This window comes from Vanessa tameamea, chromosome 25, assembly GCF_037043105.1.
Source record: "Vanessa tameamea isolate UH-Manoa-2023 chromosome 25, ilVanTame1 primary haplotype, whole genome shotgun sequence".
NCBI classification, from domain to species: Eukaryota; Metazoa; Arthropoda; class Insecta; order Lepidoptera; family Nymphalidae; genus Vanessa; species Vanessa tameamea.
In genome coordinates, this window is record NC_087333.1 from 5,436,642 (window position 1) to 5,460,082 (window position 23,441).

At 35.5% G+C, this 23,441-nt stretch overlaps 1 protein-coding gene across 3 annotated transcripts in view; it reads right to left on the reverse strand.

The window, feature by feature from the left end:
- The window catches only part of LOC113401827 (guanine nucleotide-binding protein G(s) subunit alpha), a 35,705-nt gene that overhangs the window by 3,499 nt on the left and 8,765 nt on the right, over positions 1-23,441 (reverse strand). For all 3 annotated transcript variants that reach the window (XM_064218849.1, XM_064218848.1, XM_064218850.1), the window contains exons 3-10: positions 5,980-6,103; positions 5,063-5,224; positions 3,528-3,611; positions 2,991-3,124; positions 2,664-2,792; positions 1,838-2,017; positions 1,019-1,217; positions 783-939 (exon numbers count right to left, since the gene is read on the reverse strand). In XM_064218849.1, coding sequence (XP_064074919.1) covers positions 793-939; positions 1,019-1,217; positions 1,838-2,017; positions 2,664-2,792; positions 2,991-3,124; positions 3,528-3,611; positions 5,063-5,224; positions 5,980-6,084 — 1,140 coding nt within the window. In that variant the 5' untranslated portion in view covers positions 6,085-6,103 and the 3' untranslated portion in view covers positions 783-792. The remainder of the gene's footprint in view (positions 1-782; positions 940-1,018; positions 1,218-1,837; positions 2,018-2,663; positions 2,793-2,990; positions 3,125-3,527; positions 3,612-5,062; positions 5,225-5,979; positions 6,104-23,441) is intronic.

Sequence of the window (23,441 nt, forward strand, 5' to 3'; positions counted from 1 at the left end):
AATATCCAGCCCGTAAGTGCTCCTGCGTTACACCTTGTAGACAATTCGACTATCCGTAAGCTAAACTAATCGTTTCTTGAACATAGCATCTATTTTAGACAAACTGCACTAAAAGTCAAGTTTACACTTAAAACTTTATAAAAATATCTTTTGAAGAAGAAATTAAGAACTAAAGTGCAATAAGCAAAAACAGAGAATTCAATCTCGAAACTTAAAACGAAAAAAAAAAGCACAATTTTTTTTTTTCATTTGGTAAAGACCGTAGACCCGTACGTACGTAATGAAAACATCTTAGGTATTATTTAATCTGTATTTATGTTACCCTTATATGTCCACAATTGTATATTATTATCCGTCACTTTTTTTCTTTTATTGTATAGGCGAACGTGCAAATGGGCCACCTGATGTCAAAGTGATCACTACCGCCCATAGACAATGGCGCTATAAGAAATATTAACGATTCCTTACATCGCCAAGGCGCCACCAACCTTGTGAACTAAGATTTTATGTCCCTCGTGCCTGTAGCTACAGTGGCTCACTCACCCTTCAATCCGGAACACGACAATAATGGATTCTGTTGTTTAGCGGTAGAATAACACAATGTAAGGGAGAAAAGATCAATCATCCAAAATGACTTCGGAGACATTCCAAGCTATTCTCATCACTGATATCGATTTTGTTTCATTATTATGAACAAACAAACGAAGCCAGTATTTGATTGATCTAAAACACATTCGGCTAGAGCTAGAACGAGTCCACGCAGAAGCGGCCGGGATACCCACCGGTGTCACGTTAGAGCAGCTCGTACTGCCGCAGGTGCATGCGCTGGATGATGTCGCGGCAGTCGTTGAACACGCGCTTGATGTTCTCCGTGTCCACCGCGCACGTGAAGTGCGGGTAGCAGTAGTGCTTGCCGTCCCCGCTCGCCGTGCTGATGCGCTGCAACACGCGGGGGGTGAGCGCGGGGCACGCACGGGGGCCGGGGGGGTGCCGGGGGCCGTGCGTGCGCGGTACTCACGAGGAACTCGTCGCGGATGAAGTACTTGGCGCGCGCGACCTCGGGGTGGTCCCGCGCGTCGGGGCAGGCGTCGGGCGGCGTCTGGTAGCGCGCGAACTCCGCGAAGTACTCCTCCAGCCGGGACTTGCCCGCCAGCACCTTCTCCGCCAGCAGGTCCTGCTTGTTCAGGAACAGGATCACCGATATCGTGCGCAGCCACCTGGGGAGCGGAACGCGGACACCGACGTCATCGTAGCACGAATTATTGTCAGTGTTGTGACTTCTATTCATTCATTTCATATTTGTTCCTGCTCATATTTCTTCATAGCCATCTTTACATTATGTGAGTTATTGAGTAAAAATATTGCAGAGCTGAATAATGTTTCTAGTTGTAGTGTAAATGCATTGTTAATTGTAATTAGTTACTGCATTTGATGCATCTACTTTATAACATTTTAAATGACTCCCTAACATAAACCAAACGATCTTACGAGATAATTTTTTTATCGGGAATAAATGAATATGGAAATTGTACTTTAGGCAACGTTAACAAGAAACGAATTTAAGTTACCGACCGGCCATCCCATTATGTCTTACCTATATATAAAAAGACGCAGACAAAAAACAGTAGAGTTACTTTTCTTCGTCTATTTGTTAGCTGATTTCTTTTCTAAGTAGCTATTTATTTGACGAGGTTTAGTGTTATCAATAAAAAAATTGGAAAAAAAGAAGGCTTTTTTTAAATTTGCAACAATTATTGTTGTCGAATTTCGACCAGTGTGCGTACAAGTGCTACTAAGTTAAAAAGTTTATTTATACAAGAACTCAGTATTTTTGCACCTATTGTTCCATATACTCTTGAAGAGGTCGAGCGACTCTCTGAGCCGGTTCTGCGTGGGGTCCTCACGCAGCACCATGTTGTAGGAGGAGCAGGCCGTCACAAAGATGATGGCGGTCACGTCGTTGAAGCATTGGATCCACTTGCGTCGCTCGTCCCGCTGGCCGCCCACGTCGAACATGCTGGAAGGGGGAATAATAAATGATAAATTATGCAAGATGATAAGATCAAACTTATATACAAAAAAAAATACTCAAATTTTATCAGGGACGACACGGATATATAATTTCGGTTCTATATAGAAATGCATACGGATATATGAATAATATTTTACCGGTTTCAGGATTTGGATAGTTTTGGTTACGGATATTAGACTCGAAGGAAAAGTTGAATTTTGTCGTTCACAATTTCGAAATAATGTGAATTTGACTTGATTTTATTTAGCTATTATTTAGTATCAGGTGTAATCAAAGAAAAAAGAACTAATAACATTAAAATACAATTAGCTACTCTACCCTGTATATTATCATACCAAATTAAAACTTTCATTAACTATTAATCATTTTCATCAGCAGTAAATCCATCGGAAGCCGAATTTCGACTGTGTATTTATTATTGTATGTAGTGAACATTGGTTAAATTGATCTCCATACAAGCCGAGGTTGTCTATGAGTTCAATGGGAATTTTTAGTTTCAATACATAATATTATGTATTTATTTGTGATACATAGCTTGAAGACGGTCAGGTAAATACCCAATTTATGAGGTACACATATAGTAAATAGGTCCATGATAGTGACGCCGTGATCCGAGGGTAGTGTCACTCACTGGAAATTGACTTTGTCGACGACGAACTGCGTCTCGAAGATGCCCGAGGTGAGCACTCGGCAGCGCAGGATGTCCTGCTCCGTGGGCGTGTAGTCGGCGCGCTTTATGATGTGCACCTGGTCCAGGAAGCTGGGGGGGGGGGGGATCATTATTATTTTAATATATCTTGAGGTTTAGGTTTCACTTAACATTAATGAATAAATTATTTAAGACACACACTAGGACCAATTTTTACTAATTACTTTTACAAAAAAAAAAAAAAAGAAAAGTTTATTGTCAAAGTAGCCTGGCCCTAGTGGTCATTATATTAAGGTTGTTTTTACATACTACTTGGCACAGTCGATGAGTTGGTACTCGTTACTGCGCTCGTAGGTGCGCTGCACGCCGTGGTCCTTCCACAGCTCCTCCGTGTGTTCGTAGAACTCTGACGGGTAATCGAAATCCGGTTGGGACGCCACATCCTATAGGATGACGAGTTTAGACAATCATATTATTAGATATATTACCAATTATTATATTTTTTTCACAAATAATCAAAGTATTAAGGTTATGTTTATTTAACTCTATATCGTTTGGACATTAAATTATCACGAATCTTTAATTTTTGATACTGTTCACGGACTAGTTGTCGCCGGCGGCAATTCTGCCGAGTTGACGGGTCTGACTGAAACGCTGGTAGTCAGGAGTTAGGTATAAAAAGTAGCCTATGTCTATCTTCCTCGGTGTTGAAACTTGGTTCATACAAAATTTCATCAAATTCGGTTGAGTGGTTTGTCCGTGAAAGAGCGACAGACAGACAGAGGTTAGACAGAGTCACTTTCGCATTAGTAAAATTAGCATAGATTGCGTAAAGATGTTCCGTACCTGTATATAATCGACGCGCGCCTTGTTCTCCGGCTTTTCGAGAGGGATGGGCGGAGTCAGGGTACTCATCGCACCAGTAATTGTCTGGAAGAAGAAAAAACTCACACCTAGAGAATACTGCCGGTTTAGTGATCTTGCAATTGGATACCATCAAAATTATTTTAAATATTATCTGGCAGGCGAACAAAACAATGACGTCCGTACTTGATGGTAAGTGTTCACCTTTGCTTGTAGACACCGCAAGGAGTAACCACACCTCAACCACACCACATCAGGATCAAAATGTTATACTTAATATTCTTAAATAAACAGATATCCAGAAACATATTGTGTTGTGGTTGGACTTTGTGCAAGCCCGTCTGGGCACGTACCACCCATCATCATCATCATATATTCTACCACCAAACAACAATACTTAGTATTATTGTGTTACGGTTTTAAAGGTGAGTGACAGCATAACTACAGGTACAAGGGATCATCTTAGTTCCTAATTGGCGCACTGACTATGTAAGGAATGATTAATAGTTTTAACAGAGCTAATGTCTATGGACCATGGTTCTACCATCAAATTAAATTAGATTGGTTTATTTATAACATATCTGAAAATTATTATTTGCAGGCAGCATCAAAAACTAAATTAAAAGATTACTGATTACTACATAAAATTAATTGTACTCTTAAATTTTGTTACTTTGGTTTGTAGACATTACAAATACAATTATTTTTTTTTATATTATACAACATTCTGAAACTCGCTATTAATTTATCATATCCTTTGATCTTACACTGGTTCACACACAGATAATATTGATTAGAAATCATAACTTAATAAATATGGATTTAAATACAAAAATATCTATATTATAAGAAATTCAACCGGCAACTAAAAAAAATATACCGTAAGAATTATTAAAAATACAATTTAAGTACACGTTTTTATGTTTCTAAATCTATAAGAGATATTCAGACTTTATAACAAAGTAAATAAAATTACCAAAAACCAAAAAAATAATAAATAAATAGGGCAGTCCCATTTTTGACGTCGTTAAAATTTAATTGCTTACTATCAATAATGTCGATTACATATTTTATCGACTTATTTGATTGTATCATGAATACATCACTAGAAACTTCAATTCACATACCTTATAGTACCCATGAAATGTGAAAAAGATTAAACTTTATATTTAAAAATAAAAATTCAATTAAAAATAGATGTTCATATTTCTCAACAGATCACTCGTGTTAAAATTATTACAAAATTACAACACTATTTAAAAAAAAAAGAAACTATTGATTGAATTAAATATTGGGAAAATTGGATCATATAAAGTCAGGATCTCTGCTTTAAGCGATGAAGTGACGTTGCCAAGAGACGGAAGTATTGCCGTTTCTTTCGCCATTGAGCCACACATTCCCCACTTCATGCCCCCCCCCCAAACTCATACAACCTAATACGTACATACGTTTTTCCAGCGAGATAAATAATGATCTCTGCTATACCTACTATTCATGTCCTAATAAATACCACTCACAAGTATCGCATCTCGTATATTCTTCTTGATATCCTCGATCTTCTCGCGTCGCTCCTTGTCGGAGAAGCCGTTCACGTGTAGGATTCGCATCTGCTTCACGATCGTCGATTTCCCTGACTCACCAGCGCCGAGTAGTAGCAAGCGATGCGTTGCACGATATAGCTGAAACATTTTATTACAAATCAAAATTAAGTCTTTTAAAATGAGCCTTAGATAACAGAAAGGATTTTTTCATTTCGCAAGTGTTCAAAGTTTTTTCGCAAGAACACGTTTTGTTTTTCGGTGTCCGCTGTTGTCTCTTATAACTCGACAGCGTGAGACGTCTAGTATTTAAACTCAAGTCAGATCTTATGATGATAATGTCGTCCTGACCGATTTAAGCCACGGGGAGGCCAATCTCAAGGGCGACCAACCAACTACGCAGGACGCATCATAGTGCACAAGAGGATTCGCAAACACAGGTGCACTCTGTATTCCTTCACCTCACCTCACTCTCATAATCCGACACGACCGGAATGAATTCAGACGCAGGTGCAACGGCTTTACGGGCTTCCTAGACTTCAGGCCATTACTGCGAATTTTTCGATTGAAAAATCCAATCAGTTTTTATGTTATACGAACGTCCTAAAAGTGCCTTCTGTGTGTGGCCCCTCGGCTTAGGACCTTCACAACGTCGGGAGTTACCCGATACAGCAAAGCAACAGTGCCAATCTCCAAATCCAGGTGGTCACTGACAATTTCTTGACAGAAAACCTGTACGACATGTACTGGTCCAATTCAGGACTTCAAGATCTACTATTTATATGATTAAATATGATATTATAATACAATATATGAAGTATAAAGATATGTTACATAACTGATGTCAGCGAAGTCGTACGTTTCGTATATTATAAACTCATCAGAACATCTCTCACCTGCTTATCTTTTTGCAGTTGGCGGGTAATTGCGTCACTGCGCCGCTTCTGTGATTTGGCGTCATCCTCGCCACTCTTGGCGCCCGGCGACCCGAAACAACCCATGGCAGACCACGCCGCCCACCTGGAAAGAGATAAAATCTTTGTTTTAATAAAACTAATTACTTGATTGCATGAAAACTATATTAAACTTATTTCATATTTATTTGATCTTTAAATTTTAACATGATTATCGTTATTTTTCTGACATACCTGACCCATTGTCACAGGCCGTCACAACTACAAAGGGTACCATTGAAAATCATTGGTGGGTTTTGGAAGCTAACTTGGGAGCTGAATCGTACACCTATTTGGGATACGATTGCACTCATTGCTTAGATAAGTAATGTTTTTTGTCGTAAAATATTCGTGTGTCAAACAATACTTTTTCTTATGATATGAAATAAAAATATTGATTTGTTTATAATCGATATCGCGCCGGCGGCGAAGGGAACCAAAACCTTTTTAGAACAACATATACTCTATTCCAACCATAACAGGAAAAAGCCGAATAAACAACATTTGACAGCTAACGATATCGTTGGTCGAGAGCTTGATTAATCTATGATATTCACTATGGATTTGCGAAAAATTGGTGTTTTTAACGTCGACGAAACTGTTATCGGAATTTTGGAAGTAAAATTAAAGTGGAAATAAGTAGTTAAGTGTAGTAGTGTTGTATTATAAATAAAGATATATTAATCATAAACTCTTAGTAGTGCACAATATAGCTGAGTTATTAGCGAATCGCATGAAATACGTAAATCTAAGGTTTATCTTTTTCCTACTTCCATTGGAATAGTTAAATAACCTCCAGTACTTCTCCTTAAAAAATGGCTTACTTTACAACCAAATAGGCCATGCGCAGTGTTTTTCTTACAAATAAAACGATTTAATTTAATTCAACATGAACTTGCTATAGATAACTTCTTATCTTCAAATACCTATGTAGTAATAGTTGTGTTGAATAACATTCGTTTTCAAACAGTCGTAACTACGTCGTCAAATACCTTGGAGGTTATGAAGATCCATGTGTCGTACATGGATCTTCATAACATCCGTCTGTCCGTGCCATTGAGCTCGACATGTTATTTGTAGGCTAGGAGCTCATCGAAAAAAAATACTATTTATACAATTCTTGTTTATTTTTTCATTCCTCTAATTATTTAATATCTTAATAAATATAAATAAATCTGTTTGTCCTTCGATATAAACGTTTTACGATAGACCCCTATTCTGCTCGTGTGAAGCCCAGTAGAACTTTGATATGTTGAAATCCGTTACAACTCGAATAATAAAAACCTTGTTCCCTTACGGTCAAGTCTCAATTACAACATTACATAAAATCTGAATTCTCGAAACTACAAACAGTCGCTAATTCCCTTCGACCATTTCATATCATCCTCTAGAATATGAAAACAATATATTCGACATATGTATATCGATCAACGATTACCAGTACCATTATAACTTGATGATTTAAATTAATAATCTCTATTGCTCGAAGAAAAAGTATAACCTTATGAATATTACAGACACATTACTACTTAGAAGTATGTTTTACAAGTGTGTGTACTTAGTAAATATAGCACAAAATTAGGTGCGATATAATCTAAACCAATATAAAACCACGACGTTTTTGTGTCTCCGTTGAAGTTCGATTTATCGAGGTTCTATTTTGATTAACAACAACTACTCCGAACAATGTGGATCTTAGCACAAAAACAGTCGTTCAATTTAAAAAATTACAATATATTCATATTTTTAAATCATATTTATAATTAGTGTTTATTTGTACCCGCGTATCCCAATAAGCTCGAAATCTTCTCAACCTTTGCCCGGTCTCACGACTGGGATGTTAATGTTACATAAATTAAAAATGTAACGGTATATTTCAAAGCATTTCTAATATTAATATATTTCCCTCCAGCTAAGCGTGAAGTTATTTACTAGTGTGACGTCATATCACTTGAAGTCAGAATTCAATCGACGCCTTTTTCCTTTACCGGCTCATCGATCTGACTTAGGTTATTGAGATTTACTTTGAAAGCGTATACGTGCAGTATGAATACGTAACGTCTCAAACGAGTTTTTATATTCAAGTAATGTCTGTGTTACTTAATTTTATAAAAGTTTTTCGATCTAAACATCTATTTATGTCCTATTACGATATTCAAGAAACGATTTATTATGCTTACGGATTACGGATAGTATTGGTTACCAGGCGTAATTCAAAAAAGTGAATAAAATATTTTCAACTCGTTAAAATTGTTAACTATTGAATATATAACATAAAGTTAGATATTCCCTCAATGCGCCACCAACCACACGATTTAGTATGATACTTGTACTTATAATTACACTGGCTCACCAAAAACCCGCAATATAAGATATTATCCATTTGCTGTTAGAATAAAGATTTGATATAATCCACATCATCCAGCACAAAGTCCTAAACCGGTTTAATTTTATTTAATGTAAAATAATATTGAATTTAAATTAAAACTTCAACTAGTAATCCAATGATCTTAAATTGAGATAAAATCGTTTAACAGTCGATACCACAATTTGATATTTATTTTCTTAAAGCCAATCGTCGTCTCAACAAAAAAAGTAATTAAAAAACAAACGACCATAGAAGCAACCTCTTTTCAATCGATTAACAAAAAAAAAAAAAATAGTAATTAAAATCAATAACTTCAGTTTTTACATTTCTTATAACACTAGATAAAATTAGATCACAAGAACGCGATCTCCTTGACACCTAACGACACTGAAGGCCGCAGTGTTAAGCTATTAAATAACCATAAACACCATTGAGTAACAGCAAGGGCTACGACATACATACATACATACATACCGAAGTATTAAAGAAAGCATAAAACGCGACCGGCTCTCTGACTAATAGGGCGATTCAGTCAATCGCGCACGCATCGTAATGCTGCAAATATGCTAATGGACTCATTATGAACGCCTTTTGTTGTATGCAAAGCGATTTCGGTAGCTAATTCGATCTTGCCTTTGGACAGTCCCTGTGGTCGAATATCGTTAAGTTTCGTCGTCTCTCGTCTGGTAATTGGACACACGAACACGTTTACGTGTGTGCACGTACATACACGACTCGAATCGTTTTGAATAAGACGACTTTGTTCACGAATACGTTAAATACTGATGAACTCTTCATTAAATCCAGAAAATAGTATTCGAATAAAAGACGTATGTCATCTAAAATATTCTTATGAATTAGACGAATTGTTCATTAAACATTCTGCTATTAAGGCCTTTAGCTAATTACTAAATTTGTCTATTTTATTTTTATGGCTATTTTGTATGCCATAAAGTAGTAGGATGAAGCCGAGTGACTTCTGGTAATGATTGAGACATTATTTGGTTCTTTATTGACTTATTGTTCGTCAAAATCTGCCACCGGTTGGCTCTCTAATGGTGCCTTTTGGGTCTACTATTTGATTTTATTCAATTGTAATAGGACTATATGAGTGAGGGATCAGAGCCTGTTTCTATGTCAGTAGACACTATTATTATATTTTGTCGTATTGGCTACTCTTATTTGAGAATGGCAACATTAGCCGAAGACTGTTCGGGTACACAAAAGGTTCATTAAAAACAGGTTATTAAATTAAGAAACACCAATTCAGATGAATTCGAAATAAAGTTTTCAAACAGCCACTTATTTCATATTAGTTTTTTTATAGAAATATTTAAATACAACACAAAGATATATAAAAATTTCCATAAATAAAAGCTAAACTAGACCTATTGTCTAGACAAATCATTGTATTTTATAATCAGACATACATGATTAATTAATTAATTAATTAATAAATGGACAAAGACAATAGGACATTTAAAGATTATAAAAGTATACAAGACACGAGCGTATCCTTCTTTTATCCATGACTAGCTGAACCTGCGGCTTTACCAGCGCGAAATATATAAAACACAAACTTCCAACCCCCGTTTTAGCTCCTTAGGGGTTGAGTTTCGTAAAATCCGTTATTAACGGATGTATAATAATCGCTAAGAAATCTAGTTGAGAAATTCCAACTTTGTATTATATTTTTTATAGTAATATATATAATTCAATATTTTCAACTCAACTAAACTAATTAAATCAATCAAAGTCGAACGCGTTATCTATATAATATCCATATATATTTAACTTGCACCCAACGAAGCGGGCGAGTGACGGAATGAAAATAAACAAATTTATTATAGCCGTTATAATATAATTAAATATTTCTATAAGCACATTTGTAGTCTAAAATATCTTTTAATTTTTTTTTTAATTGTAAAATTAAAAGTTATTCAATAAGTTGGCTTCTAGAAACAAAAACATGGCATAAACATACATACAATTTAGACTTTTCATATTCATTAACTATCTGAAACTTTCGAGTTCACAACAATTTTACTTTTTGCGTTATTTATATGCCTATAGTCTATTCCAAACACGAGAGGACAATAGACAAAAAGCCAACATTCGGCATAAAATTGACGCGATATCATTGGTCGAGAGCTTGAATTGTCTCTGAGTTTTGAATGTCAAATAAACTGTTTTAATTGAAGTAAAAATATATAACATAAATTTATGTATCAATTTATAAAATTTAATGCCTTATATTCCGTTTAATTATGTTTAACTTTATTCTTTATGAAATTGTGTAAGATTTCCGTTAATATACGTTTATTGATCTCATTAATAATTGTATAATGTTAACTATTTGATTTTATGTATGTTAGCCTTTTTTTCAATTTTAATAACTGTGTAATTGGGATCAGTGGAGACTTAGCTGATGTATGTAATATTGTCTATTTTTATTATATAAGTGTCATCTCATTGTTTGTTTCCCTAAAATAAAATAAAATAATTTTCTTTTTTACTTGGTGGTAGGGTTTTGTGCAAGCCCGTCTGGGTAGGTACCACCCACTCATAAGATATTCTACCGCCAAATAACAGTACTATGTATTGTTGTCGTCAGTCAACAAATGCCATAAAAAAAAAACAGATGAAATAAAGTGAATACGTACAAGTTGTGTGACACTACGTCCCGTTCCTCGATAATTATTCGTCTTTTGATAAAAACCCGGCTTCGCTTGGGTAAAATAACTAAAACTAAACAAATATAAATTCACTAAATAACGTACACACCTGCACGAAATTATTATTTGGAGCAAACTTTCTGAACGCACCCGTAAACGTCAAACATGGCCGCTTGTTGAACTGTCATGTCATTGTATTTAATATCTAAATATCTTTGATTATATGAATTTTACGGATATATGTTACGAAAAAAAATCAATATTTTTTAACGATCTATACTTGTGGATAGGTCTCGATCGGATCTATCGTAGATCTGCACGAAATTATTAAGATAGATTGTACCGTATCACGTGCGGACCCCCTTCAGGGTTACGTGGTAACCGAGGCAGGAGAAAATAAAAACAAACTTTCTAGCACCTTAAAACAGACACGGTATCCAAACCACGTACCTCGCTATACCCGAAGCTGATAAGCTAGCCACTAGAACATCGAGGCAGGCATGACTTTGACCTAATGAACACACAAAGCTATTTCCGACTAATTGATATATCGACGTTCAAGCTCATGCTAAACCACAGATGATAAAAACCTTCAAAGATGAAAATCGAATTTTAAAATTCGTATAAGAATCATAAAATTAAAATTAATATTACATATAAATTCTTTTTGATTGATTAAAAATAGTAACTATCGAGTTTCTTGCCTGTTGGTTTCAGTGGTATCTATATATCGAACCGATGGTTTCGAATTTTATATTAAAATTAACCTTGTAAAACTATTAAAAAGGACCTTATTTCAAATTATTTATTTATTTTCGTCTCTGATTCCGTGTTATGTCTTTGTCTCAAACTCGTGGACCATGGTGTAATAGTGCAAAAACCTTTATTAAAAGTATAACCGCACGCCTTATTGCCTCCACTGGTGACAGGAGGGCTGGTTAATTTTTTGTCCAGAGGAACGGAATTGCGATTTAATGGGAAATGCTGCTAGCAGTCTTGCCACTATGCTACGCTATCATGAATTGCACAGTAACTTTTTTGAATTTTTATTTAATATACATATTAAGTAATTAAGGTCTCAATGTTAATAAAAAAACAATGTGCTTGAATTAAGTACATTTCGATTTTGATATTTAAACATATTAAATATCAGAATCGAAATAGACGACGATATGATAGCTTCCAATGACACAATGAAGAAAAAATTTATCACGCCTTATTAAAAAAAAAAAAAATAGTCGTTTACATAAACAAAAAACCCAAGATGCTGGTAAATATCCCGAGGCAATAAAAACCCAGCTACACTAGAACACTCATATAGTATACGTTAACGTTACTGTTGCGTTATCAGGTTATTTTTTTGTCTAGAAATCTCTCCAGTTATATTTCGTCTGTGCTATTGGTGTATCTATTCTAGTATTTGGATTTACTTTACGTACGTGGGGGGGGAAGACTTAACTGATAAAATTATAACGTTATACTAATCCTTCAAAAATTATCCGTCACAAAGACCTGCCCTGTAAATATATATACTGTCTAAAAAAAATAACATTATCTATCCTGATACTAAAGGGACCAATATCAATAACCCTTACTTTTATTAATTGAAACAATGAATAGATGTTGGTTGTCGTATATAACATTAGTTGTAGCCCACAACTTCGCGCGCGTTTTAGGGGTTGATCGTCAGTTGTTAAGCAAAGAAAGTAGCCTAAATCCTTCGTTGGGAGTTCAAGGTTGCTTCATACATACATCATACATAGTTTTAGTAGTTAGGCCGTGAGAGCTATGGACAGACTGACGGAGTTACTATATCATTTATAATATTAATATAGATAAGCCTTTTTTGCTTTACATTGTTAGTATTGGTAACGTTGGACTAACGTCGGTTAGCATATTAAAATTCGACTCAGTAATGTACTTAGGCCATTTTAGCACCAGGCCAAAGATTTCCATATTCAAAGCGAGTAAAACCGCGGGAAGGAGAGCTCGTTACGTAATGTACACATATGGCTATCGAAATTGATGCGCACGCGTCGACGATGACGAAACTGATGAAACGCACTGCATCGCTTATCGCCATGTATGGGAAAGTCACGGCTCTCTTATGTCGGCCCTTAATCTTTTTTACGTCACACGAAACTCGAAACTCGAATGTAGCGAGAACGCGTATAGTGTAATTGTGTTGTGATTTGTTTAAATCATTGCTGAAGTGAAACCTTGCAACACCGACGACAGCTAATATTGTTTTGAAGTGAAACTTCTTTAGAACTCGATGAGAATTCGTCGCGACACAGTACTAAAAGAAAAAATAAAATTAGTCTAATTGCACACATACACGTTTTTTCACTAGTATTTATTTCACTTTTGTTTTAGTGTGTGTGAGCGAATCTTGTAATTGAACTTTAAATCAATTTTGATATTTGATAAAAGTTTGTTTTGAATTATTGCACATGAAGATTCTTTTGACGGTTTTATCGACATTTGGCGATATTTTTATTACTAATTTTCATTCAAAAGTGTGATTATAAATTTGAAATTGAATTGAATTTCGAGCAACAAAAACTATCAGTATTGGTCAGAATGTATCAACAGTCTAACTAGTACGTATACCATTTAAATCTCATTGAGATAGCGGAACTATTAAAGAATGCAAGGAAAAAGTGGGTCTGGCGAAGGCGTCACCACATACCATACCATCAAACTGGACGGTAACATTAACGTTACGATTAATATGTTTTTAGGGTAACATGTTTCTCTAATCCCACAACGTAGACGACCAGATATGACACTACGACATAAAAAATAAAATTAATGAATTTCAAATAATATGCATATGACTACGAAGATATCTTTTAAAATTTAAATCTCTATGTTTAAAGTTTAAACTGTGACACAAAAAGATTGTCTTTAAAAAAAAAATAAACAAAATCCTCTGAATAATTTTCCCGCGTCGCAGTTTGAAACTGACGTTTATACAAAAAAGAACCCGAAAGTATACGTCAAAACGCATGTTACTTTAAAAACCTTGTCGTATGTAGTAGCTTCGTAAGATATTCTCTTTTTAAATGCAAAAATTCGCTTAAAAATAAAACATGCTGAAATATATCACTGTACAGAGTAGATCTCAATCAATTTCAATGAAACGCTTCAAGAATATATCGTTATGGCAGGATATTCCAAGTCTTTGATCAAAAACAATATTGATAAAAAAAATGTGAAGCATAAAAAAAAACAACAGCGTAATATCTTATCTAAAAATACTTCCGATTATTCCGCGGACTCTTGAATGAAGACATCCATTAATATACCGATAAAAATAGACTTATTACAAATACAATATGTTTATCTTTAAACATCGTTGCCGTCCGTACGAAAAGGAATTCTTTATGCCCCTTCCGCTTTGATGTTTAAATTATGCATTTCCAGAAATAAAACTCACTAAAATAGCTCAATGAATATACTCACAGATAAAAAAAAAACGAGGGTCAAGAACGGAAACCAGAGGCATGTCAAATTGGCAAAAACTATCAATTTTTTTTTTAAATCTTAACTTTTTATGTAAAGTGATGATTTTATAAAATACAAGCTATCCATCCCGGGTCACACCGATAGAGTAGAGATCTACTTAGTTTATATTGAAGGAAAAACGTGGAAAACAAAGACAAAATGTTATTTTTTTGGGGGCAGGCACCTTCGCTTACGTAAGCAGAACTCGCCAAAGTTTCAACCAACATTCGGACGAATGGTTTAATGGTTTAGAAAAACATAGAGGGCAAACATACATTACAATTTATTAAGGTTTTATTTTTATTTTTGTCGCAAGTTAAGATAACACCAAACGAGCCCCGGTCGAAGGTATTACAGCTAATGGTTTTATAATGTTATACAACTGCGTAAAACAAATTCCAGAGAGCATCTGTCTTCTTGTATAATTGGGGCTTAGTGAGCTTTGAATGTGTATTCCGTATCCAAAGGTATAATATATATGTTTACATATATGCCAATATTATAAAGTCAGAGTTTGTTTGTTTGTTTGGATGCGCTGATCAAGAAACGAGCAGTCAAATGTTTGAAAGAAATATATAATCGCTACGGTATCTTATTTATTGAGAATGGTTTCTAGACTTTACCACCTCAAGGAGCGGAGACGTAACATTAAACTCGGGTAAAAACTATATGACACAGCTGGAGAGTTGGTATTTTAGAACGTGCTAATTTCAGAAGTTACAAGACCGTTGAGCGTTGATGGCCTAGTGATTAGAACACCAGCATCCTAACCGAATGTTGTAAATAAGTGACTGAATTCACGTGCTTAATTTGTATCTTTTGCCGATCTAGTGATCGGCGTTGAAGGAAGTTACGCGTTGGGTAAAAATATGCCACATCAAATACACGTTAGAACAGCATTGTGAAATAACACTATCATAATAATTGAACGCGAGTAAAACTGCGGGACAAAGAAAGTCACCAATAAAACATTTAATCGATGTTCCATGTACAGAAAAGACCTCGTCATACATTTATTATAGTTTAATTTACGTCTATATACGGAATAATCCTCTAAGAACCTATTACTCAAGGGTCAAATTGGCAAATAATGTAATAAGTATTACCAAATAACCAAGAATGAAAAAAACATGAGATGAAATATTAATCATATTCAAATTATATCTTTGGGACTTGATAATTTTATATCAAGCTAAGTTTAGGTGACACCATATGTAATGAAGTTATGCAGCTATTGACACTGTTCTGATGAAGGAATGCTTTATCCAGCTCCAGCCTATATCTTTGGCTGGCCTCTCTGAATGTGACCAGCTTATATGGGTCATGGCAGATTATATGGGATCACTGTTGGGTTTTTCCGAAACTCCGTTTACTCCCATTTCTCAGGATGCCAGTAAATCCGTTGCCCTTGTGCCTGAATTATTTTCGATTGAATAGGATTTTCTCCTTATCTTTATTCAAGAGTACACGCCCTTGTTTTTGTGCACACACTAGTGCTTTATAATATGTCCAGCATAGTGAGCTGGTCTCGTTTAAGAACAGCTGCGAGCGAAATAGTTTAGGAAGACATAATTATTTTAGGCGGGCAAACTAGCTGGTAAAATTATCCCCGCATGGTAAGAGGTCACAATCATCTGCATACATTAGTCATCAATGCGCCATATACAATCACTTTAAACAGGATCACAGGATCAGATCAAATATTAATGTTCGGCGGTAAAATTACTGTACAATAGATACCATTCAGAGGGGTTTTGACAAAGTCCATACTTATCGTAATCTCCGGCCGCTGAGAATTCGTTATTGATAGGTCCGTGATCGAATAGGCGATGTCACTTTGAAGTGGCTAAGAATTTACGATAAATGTTATCATTCAATTTATTTGTAGTTTATTCGCCCTACTAACGAATAACTTACAATAGATTTGCGCAAATTTAATTTTAAGTCCACATTGCTCTTTATTTTTGTAGTGAATCAGTCGTGACGAGCTAGGAGACAGGAACAACTTTCAGAGGACTTTAGTATATCTTGTAAGAAAATGAAGATATTTAAAACACATAATAAAAAGTAAAAACGTTAACAATATTGACAATTTAAAACACAATTACCTCAGCCCGTAAATGTACCACTAATGCTCAGACTCTCCTCTTGAAGATAAGTTTTTACGGATACACTTGTGGTAGAATTTCATCGCCAAATACGAGATGAATTATGATCATAAAGAAAGGTCTGATTTAATATATCTCAAACCTAAAATCTTCGATTACTCATATACTCATAATGACATTATATTTCAACCAATAAATAGCTGATGGATTTTAAAAGTACAGCGAATTTGGTCTCATCTTTGTATCAGGCTGTCATCGTTGTTTTTAAGCGTTATCGTACACGATAGTACATTCTGCACACAGCCATACGTACGTATACAGCCTACACCTTTGGTTATCGCTCGCTTACGCGCATCTACGTCATTATGATAACATAACGAAGATGTAACATCCTGTACGAGTTAACTTAGGTTAGTGGCATTGTACAAATAAAATTATACATCGGTAAGGTGCGAGTCGCATTCGTGCATCATGGGTTCAGTATATCCACTTTTTACGAAAATGATTGTATATTATCGTGCTTGAAAATTTAAGGCCTGTCACGTCAAGTGGATGAAACTGAGAAGCGCATTAATAGAACTTAAAAAAAAAAATCTTTTTTCGGTGTTTGTTTGAGAGAGAACCCGGTCCTATTTATTTGGTTTTTTGGTTTTTTTTTATTTTTATGATGTATCTTGCTGTAGTTTCACGTATGTATACTAGACATACAACTTCTGAGAAAGAGACGGAATAGGATTAGTAATATGGTTCAACAGTTAAGTACGGAACTCTATAAATAATCTGATTACAATTTGGCGTGCTCGTGTTATAAACTTATCATTTAACGCCCTTGGACAATATTCAACAAGTTTTTATACGTTTTATGTTATTAAGAAAAAGCTGCTGAATCCAATTTAATTCAAATTAGATGTTTAATATTTTATTTTATACGTCAGATTGTGATGGTCAATCGTACTATTGGTTTTGGATATAATTCTGAGTCAACAAATTCTCTTTTGATCAAGCTCTTTCCGACTTACCCGATCCTTTGGCTTTGTGCAGAGATGTTGGATAACTCTACATCTTCTAACGGATTTTACAGGAGGAATGTGTCGAGGAATTATTTGAAATATTCCCGGCCGCTTAATTGCACCTTCGGACATCATGCCAGAATTTGAATTTTTCATCTTCAGCACTTCCATGGGCGGAAATCCACGACAGCGATTTTGAGGCATTTTCTGTCCCGTACCTACAACAACTCTGTGGAACCATCTTACGCCGGCGGTTTTCCGAACCTATACAATATGGGAACCTTCGATAATAAGGGACTACTCATTTCTTAAAGGCCGGTAATGACAGACGTCCATGGTCGGTGGTAGTCACTTTCCATCAGATGAGCATCCTGTACGTTTGCCACCTATCCCCAAAAAAAAATTCTGGAGTTAGGAAGTTGATCTCATTCCTCGGAAAACACGTCAAAGCCCTGGTCCTCGGCCGACTTTTATCGTATCGATATCGATATTGTAATAATGGACCTTCTCTTGCCCTCCCTCTTAATCCAAAGACATACCTAAAACCTACGACCTCTAACACGCGGGCGAATACTAATCTTCTACATAAATAAATACGATTTTATGTATGTTTGCCATATGTGTGTCCCTACCGCCATAATAATAATCATCAATCCAATCGGATGAATGATTATTTTGATGATGGTTGTGATAAAATTTTGGCGTGTGGTCCTGCGTACGCCAGCGAATGCTCTGAGCGAAAAATGACTTTATCTTTGTTTTCTGTTTTTCATTAATATTTACGTTCTATATACATGTTACTCAATACGAGCGAAAGCGGTACGGGTAGCTAATACTTAATAATTTGAATATCATTTTCTTGGTTTACCTCCTGGTCGTGACAGACTTATGAGTTAAACATTAACGACACACGTGTCAAACTCGATTAGGATTCAAGCAGCCATTCCATTATGCTTGAAGGACGAATAGGCAAACACATATTTTCACATAAACAATACAAGCTGTTCCACACGATTTTAGCTGCATTAAAGGCCACATAGACACTATCGAAATATTTATAAGCGAAATATTACCCATTACGACGTCTCCGAAACTATATGTCCGATTGGCTTGATATTTAACATAGTTACTTCTTTTGCTACGTAGACGCTCATTAGGAAATACCAACTTTAAGGGGCTGAAATAGGACTGGATTTGATTGAATTTTTTATCCGTAAGAAAACGTGATGGCCTATCTAAGGTAAAGATTTTTCCAAATCGAACCGATACATATTAATATCAGCGTGTCAACAAACAAACAAACAAACCCATCAGCTTTATATACGTATCGTTATCGTAATAACTATTAAACGATTTTAAAATAAAATATTCTAGAACGGAATCGATTGAAGAAAAACTACAACAATGGAATACGTGGGAACCGGCATCCTAGAATTTAATATAACCGTGCAATTGCATACACATGATTGATTTATAAGCACCAGTATTTTTTAGTTCTCATCATTAAACCCAATTATCACAACTAACAAGATGAAAATAATTTTGTTTTAAATAATAATAGATTTTCTCTCGTTACGGTGACTGTGTTTTAACTAACTATAAAATTGACCATGCATTGAATCAGAAAGTTATTTAAATTTTGTAGGTGACGTGTTGGTAAAATAATTCCTACAGTGCCTCTTCTAAATTTCCTCGATCTAGTAGCGAGTTCATACGGTTGCGGATCCTAATCCCATGTCCATATTAATATTAATAGTTAAAGTAAATAAGATTAAATCTACAAAATTTACATCTAGTATTAATACAGAAGTACGAAGGTGGTTACATTTTCTTGCTTCGAAAAAAACGTAAAGCAATGACAAACCGTGATGTCGTATCGTATGTCGCGTATTGGACAACGATTTTATACGATGCACATCGTATACTGTATTCCAACCATAACGGGAAAAAAGCCAAACCAACAACATTTGACAGCAAATTGACGCGATATCATTGGCCGAGAGCTTGATTAATCTATGATGTGAATATCAATATGGATTTTAGAAAAAATGGCGTTTTGTACATCGACGAAACTGGTATCGGAATTTTGGAAGTAGAATTGAAGTGGAAAAAAGTGGTTAAGTGCAATAGTGTTGTATTAAAAATGAAGATATATTAATTATAAACTCTTAGTAGTGCACAACATAGCAGAGTTATTAGCAAATCGCATGATATACGTAAATCTAAGGTTTATTTATCTTTTTTCCTACTTCCATTGGAATTGGCTATAGATTTCGACTATACGATATCGCATCGTGATTCTGGTTTTGTATCGTGTGTATGTATTTTGACCCTTAGACTGCTGAGTCTGAGGGTCAAAATACCAGGTAATCTTTTTTCTAGTCAAGTAGTTAGCCTATTGGACTGTGAACAGATCGCACTTGTTTGAGCATACTCTTGTGCACTGAAAGAACTCCTTCTACTTAGACCCTTCGGTTTACCGTCCTTGCCGTAATGTCATCAATAGGATATGCTGGTGGGGATTGCGCAAGCTTGTCTGGGTAGTTACCACTAACTCGTCGCATATTCTACCGTCAAATAATTAACAAATTAATATTAACTACAGACACAAGAGACATGAACTTAGCTCGTAAGATTGGCGCAACATTGTGGTGACCACCTACCATTGTAATTTGCCAAACTACCTACCCACGTACGTAATAAGTCGGGACGAGTAGCTTGTAATAGAATATAATATGCTCGTAAGGTATATAATATTGATGTTATAGCTTGATACTTGAAATTAATCCCACGTGAATCACTGCATCGGATCGTCGTAAACAAACTCACAGTACTGTTTATATCCCTTCGATTTGATTGAAAGTAGATCATCGTCAAATAATTTTACTAATAATAAGTTTTCTTCATGAAAAATGATAAAATTATTGAACGAAATATTATAATAAAATTTTTACCAACCAAAGAAATAACCGACAGAAATTTGTTCTTCAAATTTACATGGGATCAAAGCGGAAGTTAAGTTAATCCGGCTATAAAAAAAAATAATAATTTTCCAATACGATTTCATAAATAAACTAAATTCTGAGAATTGATAATCCCCTTCCTATCTTTAAGTTGGTTAAATGGATGTCGCTCGATCTGTTTGAGATGAATATTTAGACAACGTATGAGGGATCGCTAGGTGTTGGCACACGTATGTATTTCATGGAATTAGGACTTCCTTACCAGGTAAAACAGTTATGTTATTAGTACTGGAGGTTCTTCCTTACTGGTCTAATAGCCAGTCCAGGTACGGGCCTCGAGAAATACCGCTGCAGCACATCAACTTCTATACCGTTCAACTATCTATACCTACTAATATTATAAATAGATAGAGTTTGTTCGTTCGTATGTAGCTGATAATCTCAGGAACTAATGACCCAATTAAAAAAAAAACCGATAGAAAGCTACGTTATAAAATTGTATTTATATAATATCATTTTATTTATTAATAAATTGCTTCCACGAGAAGCCGGCAAGGGTCGCTAGTATACATCATGTTTTTTTTTTCGTATCGTATAGGTATGAGACTATGTCCAATCGAGGCACAGTCGTCCGTGGGTTGCTCTTTTGGATAATATATATATATATTAATTTAATTACTCCTCTCATCTATTTTATATAATTCCTAGTAAAGTGGGCGGATAAAAGCGGATTCGTTAGTGTGTATAACAAAATAATTATTGTTTTTGTTAGTTTTCTACACGTTAGGACAACATTAATCCGATTCGGTGAAAACTTTGTACAGATAATGTTGGCAATTGCCTGAAGCTTTTATATATATCGTATACAAAAACAAAGTAACGAGCCCCTGAAACGCGTGCTTGGTATGAAACAGTACTAATAGTTGAGTTATTTTTTACTTGTGGTAGGGTTTTGCGCAAGCCTGTCTGGGCAGGTGCCATCCACTCATCAGATATTCTGCAGTCAAACATCGATGCTTAGTAGTATTGTGTTCCGGTTTGAAGGGTGAGTGAACCAGTTTAACTACACGCACAAGGGAAATAACATCTTAGTTCCCGAGATTGGTTGCGCATTGGTGATGTAAGGAATGGTTATTATTTCCTCTAGTGATTACAGGTGGTGGTGACCAATCAACTTCAGCTGGCCCATTTGCCAATCCGTCTACATACTACATACATACATACGTACATACATACATTAAAAACGCATATTGTATAATAAAATCGAGCCGAGATGGCCCGGCGGTTAGAACGCGTACATTTTAACCGATGATTTCGGGTTCAAGCCCAGGCAAGCACCACTGAATTTTCATGTGCTTAATTTATGTTTATAATTCATCTCGTGCTCGGCGGTGAAGGAAAACATCGTTAGGAAACCTGCATGTGTCTAATTTCAACAAAATTCTGCCACATGTCTATCCCACCAACCCGCATTGGAGCAGCGTGGTGGAATATGCACCGAACCTTCTCAAAGGGAGAGGAGGCCTTAACCCAGCAGTGGGAAATTTACAGTCTGTTAATGTAATGTTATGTTAAAAAAAATAAATATATACATTTATATTATATATAAATTTTATTCATATCAAAATTCCGCATTAGAGAAAGTACGTCGGTAGTTTCAGACATTTCTATAAATTATATATTACTGACGGGTACTTGAAACATCGCCCGGCTTAGGAAAATTATCCACCGTCTAAAGCTAGACAGAACAGATGTAACGCATTCACGCGTACCATCATCATAAGAGCAAGGTTCGCATTTAAGATTATTCCTACGTCGCCACCATGACACAATTGCCATCTCTCATGGCTCATGGGATTTTTATAGCTGACATTATCGCATACAAGACTATCGAGTTTCTTATCGGTTCTTCTAGAATCTGCACTCTTTATAGTTACATTTAATTGAATTATATAATTTGACGTTTGAAAAATAATTAATCTTATAGGAATATTTTGATTCTATTATGTACTAGTTTTCGACCGCAGATTCGCTCGTGTTCTATGGTGTGGTTGTCAGGAATGATTCACGCAATACCTTTATAAATAGCCTATGTATTATTCTTATGTATAAGCTATATTATTGTAAAGTTTAATTAAAATCTATTTAATATATTTTGCGTGAAAGAGTAACAAACATCGACAAATACTTTCGTCTTTATAATCATCATGTTAGTTTTGATTTTTTTTTTTATGTGGTAGGTGGCAAACGAGCAGAAGGCTCCACGTGACTACCACCGCCCATGGACATCTGCAACATCGGGGGGCTTGCAGGTGCGTTGCCGGCCTTTAAGGAAGGAGTGCTCTCTTTTCTTGGGAACCTCCCAAGTCGTATGGGTTCGGAAAAACCGCCGGTGAAAGCTGGTTCCACAGAATGGTTGTGCGAGGCAGAAAATGTCTTAAAAAATGCGCTGTTGTGGATTTTCGGACATCTAGGTGGAATATAAATATAAAACTACCGCCGGATCGGAAAGTAGATTCTAAGGAGAACCGACCGGAAACTCAGTAGTTACACTTTTCTACCATTTTAATTGCACACTCCCTGTTCTGAGCACTTGTCCCTTGTGCCTGTAGTTACCTTTCAAACCGGAACACAACAATACTGAATACTGATGTTTGGCGGTAGAATATCTGACGAGTGGGTGATACCTACCTAGACGGGTTAGCACATTACCCTACCACTGAGTAAAATTGATATTATTATTGTATATTGTCTATTATTTTTATTTGCCA